At 30.1% G+C, this 10677-nt stretch overlaps 1 protein-coding gene across 2 annotated transcripts; it reads right to left on the bottom strand.

The window, feature by feature from the left end:
* Positions 1-252: 252 nt before the first annotated feature.
* Positions 253-4896, bottom strand: LOC112732540 (uncharacterized). 2 transcript variants are annotated; one of them, XM_025781286.3, is made up of 4 exons: positions 4530-4891; positions 3573-3641; positions 3353-3437; positions 253-3029 (listed from the first exon to the last, which is right to left on the bottom strand). In XM_025781286.3, exon 4 carries the CDS (start codon positions 2759-2761, stop codon positions 713-715), a length of 2049 nt encoding a protein of 682 aa, XP_025637071.1. In that variant the 5' UTR covers positions 2762-3029; positions 3353-3437; positions 3573-3641; positions 4530-4891; the 3' UTR covers positions 253-712. The 2 variants fall into 2 exon arrangements, with proteins under 2 accessions (XP_025637071.1, XP_025637072.1); XM_025781287.3 differs by lacking the exon at positions 3353-3437 and having other exon boundaries at positions 4530-4896.
* Between the last annotated feature and the right edge of the window lie 5781 nt (positions 4897-10677).

Genomic DNA, 10677 nt, shown 5'->3' with positions numbered 1-10677 from the left:
ACAGCATAGCCGGTCTTATAGCGGTGCGATAGAATTTACCTTTAAGTTTTAAAGACACTTTTTTGTCGCATATAAAACCAGATGCACTCCGCATATATTAAATTTTTAATAATTTTATTTTATATTTAATTAAATCAATTTAATCACAATTTAATTCCGGTTAGACCATTTAACCACTGATTCAGCCACTCCACCACTCCACCGATTCATTAACCGGTTCGACTCTCACATCCTACATTAGCACATACAATGTAAAAGACAACAGTGTCTATTAATAACAACAGAAATTGCCAAATGGGAGCAACAATAGTCCAGTAGGCTGCAAGCCTGACAAGCAGTTCTCTAGAGTAAACTATAAAATAACACAACATACGAACTAGCTTTATTATGAATAGAATACAATGGCACACTGACAGACCTTATAGGTAGCAACCAGCATTCCAAACCTGCTAGACGTTTTATCAGATGTAATATTTACAGACACATGAACAAGGAGAAGACGAAGAGCAACACGCACTACCTAATCAAAAGTACACAGTCCTACCTTGATATAAGCCCCTCCATAAGATTGTTTATCAAACAACTTGGGTAATCTCTTCATTAGAGAGTAAACCCAATCGCCAACAATCCGACATCAAAGGGAGTAACCATGAAACATGTAGATAATAAATATGCCAATTATGGAACCATGAAACAGAAACGATGACTAGCCTTAAATCCAACTCCTGGGCATGATGTAGCCTTTAACAGCTTCAGATGGATCATTGGCAACGCCTTTCCCACTGCTTGAGCCACGAACAGAACTCCCTGATAGCATTGCCATCAGACTTCCACCATGCACCCTACCTTCAGGAACAGTGAGTGATGGCATGTGACTTCCTTCCTCGGCAGGGACATTAGAGCTTGCAGCTTCATATTGTTTAATATCAGAGTAAGTCCCCGGAGCAGCATTGCCAAGGCTGCTTGTCACTTTCATCATACCCATATCCATGTCTTTGGCAAGGAGTACCCGCTTTAGTTCATCTGGATTACTAGAATGAGGATCCTGAACAGTTGATCCCAGAGAGACACCACCATGAACCCTCTTATCATGCACTTGTCCACTATGAAGTGCACACAGACCAGTTTTCCCCCTGGCAAATGAATTACAAGGACCATCTGGTTGGATGCCAAATTCTGACCCAGGATGGCCCCAAGAGCATCTCTTGCCACCCCCATGTGCCTTGCAAAAGTCGGTGCTTCCTTGTGCACTCTTTCCGCACCCTTCAAACTTGCATCTCTTCCCACCGCCATGGCGGACACAATGATCAGTCCGTCCTCTTGCGCTCTTTGTACAGCCAGGAATAGCACACCTCTTTCCACCGCCATGTGCCACACAGAAGTTGGTCCCTCCATGCACGCTTTTACTGCAAACTCCACCACCTTGGTATGTACAGCGTTTTCCTCCACCATGGCCCTTACAAAAGGGGGTGCTTCCCTCGGCACCCTTGGTGCACCCGGGGGCTGTACACCGTTTCCCCCCACCATGTGCTTTGCAGAACATTGTGCTCCCCTGGGCCCCTTTTGTGCATCCAAGAGCTTGGCATCGACGACCTCCCCCATGTGAGATGCAGAGACCTGACAGGCCTTCTGCACTCTTGGTACAATTTTCTCTCTGGCATCTCTTGCCACCCCCATGACGAATACATAATCCAGATTTCCCCCTGGCAGCTCGGGTACAACTTTCGTGACTGCATCTTCGGCCACCACCATGGGCAATGCAGAAATCTGTACGCCCTTCTGCACTCTTTGTGCAACCAAGGAATTCACATCGCCTGCCACCTCCATGGGCCTTGCAGTACACAGTACGACCCTCAGCTCCTTTGTGGCACCCAGGTTTCTGGCACCTCCTACCACCTCCATGAGATATACATCGGCCAGAAGCACCTCTGGCTCCCTTTCCGCATCCCTCAACTTGACATATCTTTGTATTGTTGGAGCGATGTACTGGTTGATGATGCTGTGTTAGCCCGGAAGTACAAGTGACTGAACTTTTTGGTCTGCTCGATGAGAGGTCCTGAACAACGGGACTATGATCAAACTGCTTTGCATTTGGTTTTAAAAGGACACCAGTGTCTCTATCTAAAGAGGTATTTGATGATGGGAAAAGCCCGGGCTTCCAGTTACATGATGATGATCCCTCTTCTGTATTTTGTGTCCCAGTGAACACCAAAGGCATCTCCATGTTCAACTGAGGAGGTGTTGGACTTAGATGAACACTTGTAATATCCGATTCACAGCGCCCAGTCAAAAGACTCAACTCCAAATCAAACTTGGGCTGCAGCTCCATTGTCTTCAAATTTGAACTAACAAGTTTGTTTGGGCTCTGTACTTTCTCACATCCAAGATGAAGAGAGAAGTCCAAGTCAAGATCCATAGATGATTCTTCGTCAATATCTTTGGCTGAAGATATAGCAGTGCAAGCAATGGTTGAGCTCCCCTTGCTGTCTGAGGAACTTGTTGAACGGCCAAGCCCAAGAGACAAGGAAGAGCCAGCTCTCTGACCCATGCTTCCATCAATCAGATCCCACTTCCGTTTAGTTCCCTTGCAGGAGAGCATGCAGGAAGGAATTGAAGAACCAGGGGAATCGAGTCGTAAAATGGTATCTGTACCACAATAATCAGCTCCACTTCGTTCAACTTGCATAGAATTGCTCAAAATCTTGAATGCATTTGCAGAATGTTTTGCAGCAAATCCCAAGTTCTGGAACCTTGCATCCATGAAACAATTGTAGAAACAATATCCAATTCTATCTATGAATTTGAAAAGAACAGCCTCCTGACTTCCGGGTAAAAGATATGTATATATACAAAGTTATGGGTTAGATGCGTCTACAAGAGAACAAAGCACCCCCACTTACAAATCCTGAAGTGTCCTGTCGATCCATATGATATATAGAAGATTACACTGTGGTTAAGCTCAGTTGTTGTAAGTTCAATTAACCCAGTAAAATCTGACTCCTCCTGTATACGGCATGGAAACAATCATCCTGTTCACAACAGACCCAAATTTCAGAACTGAAACTTTGCCATAATGGTAGAAGCAATTCCGAGTAAAATGGGGCAACTTTTAACGCAGAAAGAAATGCAGTATCATAAAGTAAAAGAATATAATTTTTTAACACTAAAAAATTAAGACATGAAAAACCTTTGGCCCAAAAGCTTTTCAAAACCGTTCTGCAGTTTAAAATTAGAATGAAACATAAAGAACAAAGAATATAGACTAATCTAGAATATCAAAAGATGTCATAAGCAATTGAAAGGAACTGTTATTTAAAATATATATCAAAAGGAAAGAGAAGGAATTTGATACCAGCACTGATGTTTCAGTTCAGTTTTGACGACATCACGCTGGCATGGTTTATAAACTTCAGCTATGTCATGAAATTTCGAACGAACTGGGTTTTGAAACACAATTCGTTACAACCCCCCATATAAAAACTAGGGAAAACACAGAAGATAAACAACCATATATGACTATAGTTATCTAAGTTGAAGATTATGAGAATAAGAGAAGGCGAAGTTGAGTAAACCTCGTTGGTTACTCCAAATAAAAACAGCAGAAGCGGCGAAAGAGAAGGCAGCAGCCGAACACCAGATACCTAGTACCAAGTGGAACCATTAGGAAATTTTATGCAAAAACCACAAAAACATAAGCATAACAGCTAGGACATAATATCAACATCACACCTAATCTAGAAGCTATAACAAAGCATTGGATTCTTAAGCAGCGCTCACACCAAATGGAATGCTTATATTACTTTGAAATGTAATTAAATTTTCAGAATGACCACACCACATAAACCAAAAAACAATAAATAATAAATGAATAAGAAAGTAGTACAAAATTCAATTTATTTTCTACACTTGTTCAAACTTCTAAGGCACAAAATAAATCAACGGTAAAACAGATTAAGTTCAACCAAAAGGAGAACACGGAAAAGTACAAACACCTAACTTGAACAACACATAAAACTTCAATTAACGAAGAGGAAAACATGCATAAAATTGGTTTACGAGGAGGAAGACCCAACCCAACCTAACACGATAACGTGGATATGAGATCTACATGACGTTATTCCACGTTCCGTACTCCAAACGAAAAAATATGAAACAAGGAGGAAAAATTAAATTGACTGGAGAATTAGCCAAAATAACTTACCCAGCTATGCTGAATTTGATCCTATATCGCTAAAATAGAAATTACTCAAGGTAAAAACAGTTATAAATAAACGAAAATGATCGAAATCGTTCCCAATCTTAATGTTTCTTCTTGCCAATTATTGAAAGGAAGGGGGGGGGGGAGTTCGGGAAGAAGGAAGAAAGTTTTGGCGATTGTTTAATTTGATTCAGTCTTGATAGTTGGGGATCTTGAATAAAAATCGGAAATCCTGTTTTATCAAGAATTGAGAAGAATAAAATAGCAATTGGAGGGAGAGAGAGAGAGAGAGGAGGGCATGGAATAGGATAGAATAGATGTAGTAGCTTACCTTAGCTTCCCCGACTGGAATTAAATTCGATTTGGATGTGAAGAACAGAGAAGCAGGCAACAGCTGCCTGCTATGGCCTCAGACTTATCGTATTGGAATTTGAAAGGCGGCAATTACACTTTACACAGAGAGACAGAGAGAGGGGGATATATATTAATATAAACGAAGAGGAATGAAATTATAGAAAAGGGAAGTGAGCAGAGAAGAGAAGAGGCCGACAGAGAACGGTGGGGAGTGACAGAGGGAATGAAGGAAGGAAAGAGGCGTGTGCTGTGTGCTGGTCTTGTGTTGTGCGAGTTGTGACGCTACAACCAAAATTAATACTCCCTCTCCCCCTACTCTCTCCTCTGTCCTTTACTGCCACTCTAGGGTTACACATATCTCTTTGGAAAATAATAAAATGGGATGTTAATTAATTTTTATTATTTTAATTAACAATAATTAGTTTCTTATCTTTACATTTTATCAAATTTTAAGAGAAACTTAATCTCGTTTATTTCTCCTCTTAATATTTTTTTTCCTTTTTCTACAATAGTATAATAATTAATTTCCATTGATTTATAAATACCTCAGTCAAAGAAAAGTTCTAGCATGATAATTCTTCTGTTTTTTTATGTCCAAATTGACTATTCTAATTATCAACATTGGATTAAAAGAAAATAAATTTCTATTGTTCGCCCCTTTTTACATTTTTGTTTAAATGTATACTATAAATATAAATAATTCAATATTTTTGCAAACATAATAATATATAATTAAGTATTTTCTAAATTATTTTTGTACAAGAAATACATATATAAATTAAATTTCTAACTATGATACTCTTCAAACCTTTTATTCTTAATTTAGAATTATGTGTTCGATTCTTATTATCCTCATTCTTAATTTCTTTGGTTGAAATAATATGATTATATTTTTTTTAAGATGTTATTCTTATTTTATATTTGAATTAACATATATTCTTTTAACGTTAGATAGAATTGAGTTCATTTTCCCTTCCTAAAAAATTGGATTTTGGATAATAAAATTATTATATTTTGTTTTTAGAAACATTATTTATTTTTAATTTATTTATAAAAAATTCTTATAGTTGTCATTATGCTAAAAACTAACTATCACCTTTAATTTACATTTAAAAAAAAAAAAAACTTGACATGGATATGCCAGTATATAATAAGATAAATAAACAAAAAATTGTAATATATATTTTTTATTTTCTAATTGATCAATAATATAATTCCACTTCTTTAATTTACTTTATCATGTTTGTTGAATTTTTGTCTTCGATCTTAACAATTATTCTAGTTAATATTTAAACTTTTCATAATGATATATTTTTCTTGTCGTCAAATTCTTGAATTCCTTAATTCTAAAATTATTATGTTAAATTATTAACAAAATATAAAGATACTTGAGAACACAAGTATAGTTAGATCTATGAGCATGCATGACTATTGAAAGATATACACTGATTTTAAGTTTTGACACAATTCTTGATTATTAGTTTAATTTGTTATTCTTGATTTTAATGCGTGATTTAATTTTTCTCAATCAAAATATGCTAAATTTCTATTAAGCTAGATGATTTAAGAGTAAGAGTCATTACGATTTTTTTGCATATTAGGGATAAAATCCTGATATTCTATTATGTTAGCTATTAGTTTCTATTAAATAATCATAAAATAATATTTGTTTTATTTTTATTAAGATGTAAAAACAAATAAATAATGTTAACTTATTTTTAATCTAATAATAACAACGAGATCACTATATATATAAGTCAATACTAAATAGCTAATATAAGTACATTACGCTTTTGCTAAGTAGATAATGACTTTTAAACAATGTGAATAATAGGTTTTAAAATTGACCCAATAAAGTAAAAAAGATACTTTATCCCAAATTACCTTCTAAATTTTAACATTAGGATAACCATTTGCACACCTAGTGAATTGAATATCCAGTCGTTATTAACTATGCATGAATAAATCGAATCAAAAGAAATAACCATCTAATTAAAAATAATGATCATAATCATCTGCATACCTATTGTATTAAACATCCATTGTTCACATTGTTTAGACAATAAAAAATATAGAAAAATATAGATAAACAATGAAAATATTAAACAATATAAATAATAAATATATTAGATGTTCAATTTACTAGACGTGTAAATAGTTATTCTAATATTAAGATTTAAATAAATAATTTAAAAATATAATATATTTTTATTTTATTAAATTAATTTTAAAATTTATTATTTACATTGTTCACACAAATCATTATTTACCTAGTAAAGTAGGTGGATAAATTTCCTGATACTTGTCTCTATTGTTATCGTCACCAACCCACTTTGTTTTTGGTATGTTTTCAATTAAATGGAACACGAGGAAAATATTGTTTGGAATTTTAAAATGGACATTATTACATACACATTATAGAATGGTAGAATAATATACAAATTAAAGTTTCGATGTATACTAGTAAATAAAATTTGACTTTTTAACGTATTCTTTGTGCATTTAATTTATTAAAAACGTAAAATATTTATGTTTTTATTAGCAATTCAATTTGTAATATTTTTAAATAAGGTTCTTAACATATTTGTTAGTAATATAAGATATTTTATAAGTATATACAAATAATACCCCCTCCCAAAATAGGAAAACATGAATGGCAACTTTTACGAAGCTTTACTTTTTAAAGATAATTTATAAAAGTTAACTTTAAAAAATTAGTTTTTTGAAAATTATAATATCTATTTTTAGTGAATAAAATTGAGAATGATTTACAATAAGAAAAAATACAATAATTTTATTTAATAAAATAACTTTTGAATATTAAAAATACTATAACAAATATAAATATAAGAGTTTAATTTAAAAATTAATTAATATATAAAATTAAGGTTTAATTATTCTGTTAGTCTTATATTTTTTCGAAATTTTTAATTAGGTTCTTATACTTTTTTTCTTTTAATTGAGTCTATGCACTAAATTTTTTTTTAATTGAGTTTCTACACTTTTTTTTCTTTTCATTTAAGTTTTTGTACCAATTTTTTTAGTTAAGTCTCTATATAATTAAACTAATTACTATCAAGAAGGACCTAATTAAAAAAAAATTGATACAGAAACCCAACTAAAAAAAATATAAAGACCTGATTAAAAATTTTGCAGAACTATAAGAACCAACCAAATAATTAAACTTAAAATTAATTTTGAGAAGTATAAATAATTTGAAAAATTCTACTTTAAATACTTTTAAATCATTCTTATTTTTTAAAACTTACAAATACGAACACATAATTTTTTTATGGAAAAGTATAAGGTGCCAATATATTATTGTCAACTTATTGTCAACAATAATTAATTATTATATTTTAAACAATATATAAAAAGATATATCCAGAAAATATATCTATAAAAATATTTTTATTAAACGCAGCTATAAAAAAGATATTTTTATTAGATACATCTACAAAAATATTTTTATTAAATACAATTATAAATAAAAATTGACAGAAATACTGTCGATAACGTAGAGAAATTATTTTTTTATTTATTAAACTCAAAATGAAAAGGTACAATCACCTCTCAAAAAGCTTTTAAAAAAACCCCTTAGTACATGCAATTCAGTTAGTCATTTGCTACGCCTACCGTGCATCCAACCAATGAAATTGTGCAACAATTTTGGTGCAATATGATGTTGGGAGACAGATGTCAATCTAGTAGTGTATAACAATGAGAACACGTCTTTGCGGAAGAGAACAAGATGCATGCATGGTTTAAACTTACCGAAGTGCTAAGTAAACAATTACCGTCTTAAACAATATGAATAATTACTAATTAAATAAAAATATATTATATTTTAATTTAATATTATTAATTAAATTTAAAATTAATTTATATTATTTATACATTTTTTAAAAATATTGTTAGTTACTTATATTTTTTTAAACTTATTGATTGCTTGAGCTTGCACCACTTCTTTTTCCTCTCTATTGTGAGTCTGTGACATGCTGACATACACTACTAGTGTGTCATTCGCAGCTTTTGGGCTTTTGGCCTTTATCTAATTAGTTTTCATGATTTCAAGTAGTAGGGCACTTGTTCCTTTCAGCTCCAGTGAAATGGTAGACGCGAAGTGTGCGAAAATCATTCTCTATTCCATTTCAATTCTTAAAAGAGACAAGTTTGAACTTGGATCGGTCAAGGCGTCAAGCCATATGTATAATATCTAATAACATCTTTAAAAACTTTGCTTGATGGATTTTATAGGATTTTTTACTTAAAAAAATAAAATTTATAAATTTTTTTAAAATAAATTTTGAAACGTATTTATCTTTCTTTTGATATTATATAAATCATTTTAGAAGCACGTGTAAATTATATAATACGTTAACTATGTTATTCAGAAATATTTTATGTATACATAGCTTAGAAAAATTAAGAGTAAATTATGTTAGACTACTCAAGATTATAAGCTAACTATAAATTTATACTCAATTTTACGTACAATCTGTGATCCTAATAACTCTAGAGCAATTTATACTCAATTTTAGTAACTCTCAAAGCACAACCACCATTTATTATTAAATTACTAATCCTAAGAAGGCTAGAACGATCTATGATGACAAATTCTCTATAAATAAACACGTATAGTGTCAAATGAAGCATAAAGTTTGTTGAGTTTTGAGAGAGATAAGTGACACTATATTTTTGTTAGTTCATCATCAAAAAAGATTGATAAAAATACAAGTAAGAGTGTCACGTTTTTTAGTAAAAAAACATATTGGTGTATTTGTAAATCCGTCAACGATTTTAATGGAATTATAGAATAGTATATTACAGAAGATGGGAAAATATAAAAAGAAAAGTGTGAAATAATTATTTTTTCGAATTTCTATCTCATTAAGATAAGATTATGTAAAATTTGAAAAGTACGAGATGCATACATAAATCATCCTTAAATAACATAATTAACATATTATATAATCCACATATTTTTAGAATAATTTATATAATATTAAAAAAAGAATAAATATATTTTAAAATTTGTTTTAAGAGAATCCAATAAATTTGAGTTCAATTTTATTTATTTAAGTAAAAAACCATATGCAACACTAGAGTGCTGTATGTTAGATTTTTTTGTTGTTAATTTGTATTCGTAAGTCAAGTCATCAATCAGAAAATATATAAGTACATCAATAATTAATTATTTAAATATCGATTTTTTTTTCAAAGGAATTCTCTTAAGTGAAAATAAATTATTTTTTTAATTTTATATTATGAATCTATGTGAAGTAACTATATGCTATTTTATAGACATCTGATCTATATGATAAAAGTTTAATTAGTGTGTTAATTTTTAAAGAAAATAACAAATAGATTTTTGATCTTTTAATTTGAAGATAAATAAAATATTGATTAATTAAAAATACAAAAATATTTTTTACATTCTAAAATACGAAATATCTAAGTCTCTTCGATAAATTTATTTATATTTGTATATTTTAGACAAAAAAAATTTAAATATTTTACGTATTAAAAAATAAAAAATATTTTATATTTTTAATTAGTTATAGATTTATTATTTATTTTTAAATTAAAAAATTAGAAATTTAATTATTTTTTCTATAATTTTATAATTTTATTAAATTTTTAATTATGTTCTTACAATTTAAAAGATTATAATTGAATTTTTATGTTAGATAAAAATTTATAATTGAATTCTTATCAGATGTTATTTTTCAAAAACATATAAGAATTCTAGAATATTTGCTTTTAAATATTTTATAATTCATTCTGCATGAAAATAAAAATAAATATTTTAGAAAAAGTATATTTTTTAATAAAAATAATTTAAAAACATCTAATTGAATGTTTTAATTTAATATAAAATTTTAATTATAAAATTTTTAATTATAAATATTTAATTAAAAATTTGATAAATTTATAAAAGTTAACAAAATAATTAAGTCAATAACTAAATACAAATAGTTTTACACGTGCCACCAACTTTTTCTTTAAATTAAATAACATGGATAAAAAATAAAGATAACAGAGCGTAATAATAAAAATGATATGTAGATAAAACTTAGACACTAAATTAATTATTATATATATTAATTTAAATATTTTTAATA

This window comes from Arachis hypogaea, chromosome 13, assembly GCF_003086295.3.
Source record: "Arachis hypogaea cultivar Tifrunner chromosome 13, arahy.Tifrunner.gnm2.J5K5, whole genome shotgun sequence".
Taxonomy (NCBI): domain Eukaryota; kingdom Viridiplantae; phylum Streptophyta; class Magnoliopsida; order Fabales; family Fabaceae; genus Arachis; species Arachis hypogaea.
This window is presented reverse-complemented; position numbering and strand designations above follow the sequence as displayed.

Bases quoted from the DNA above. Each gene is read 5' to 3' on its own strand.
- LOC112732540 (XM_025781287.3), bottom strand. From the start codon at position 2,761: ATGGATGCAAGGTTCCAGAACTTGGGATTTGCTGCAAAACATTCTGCA.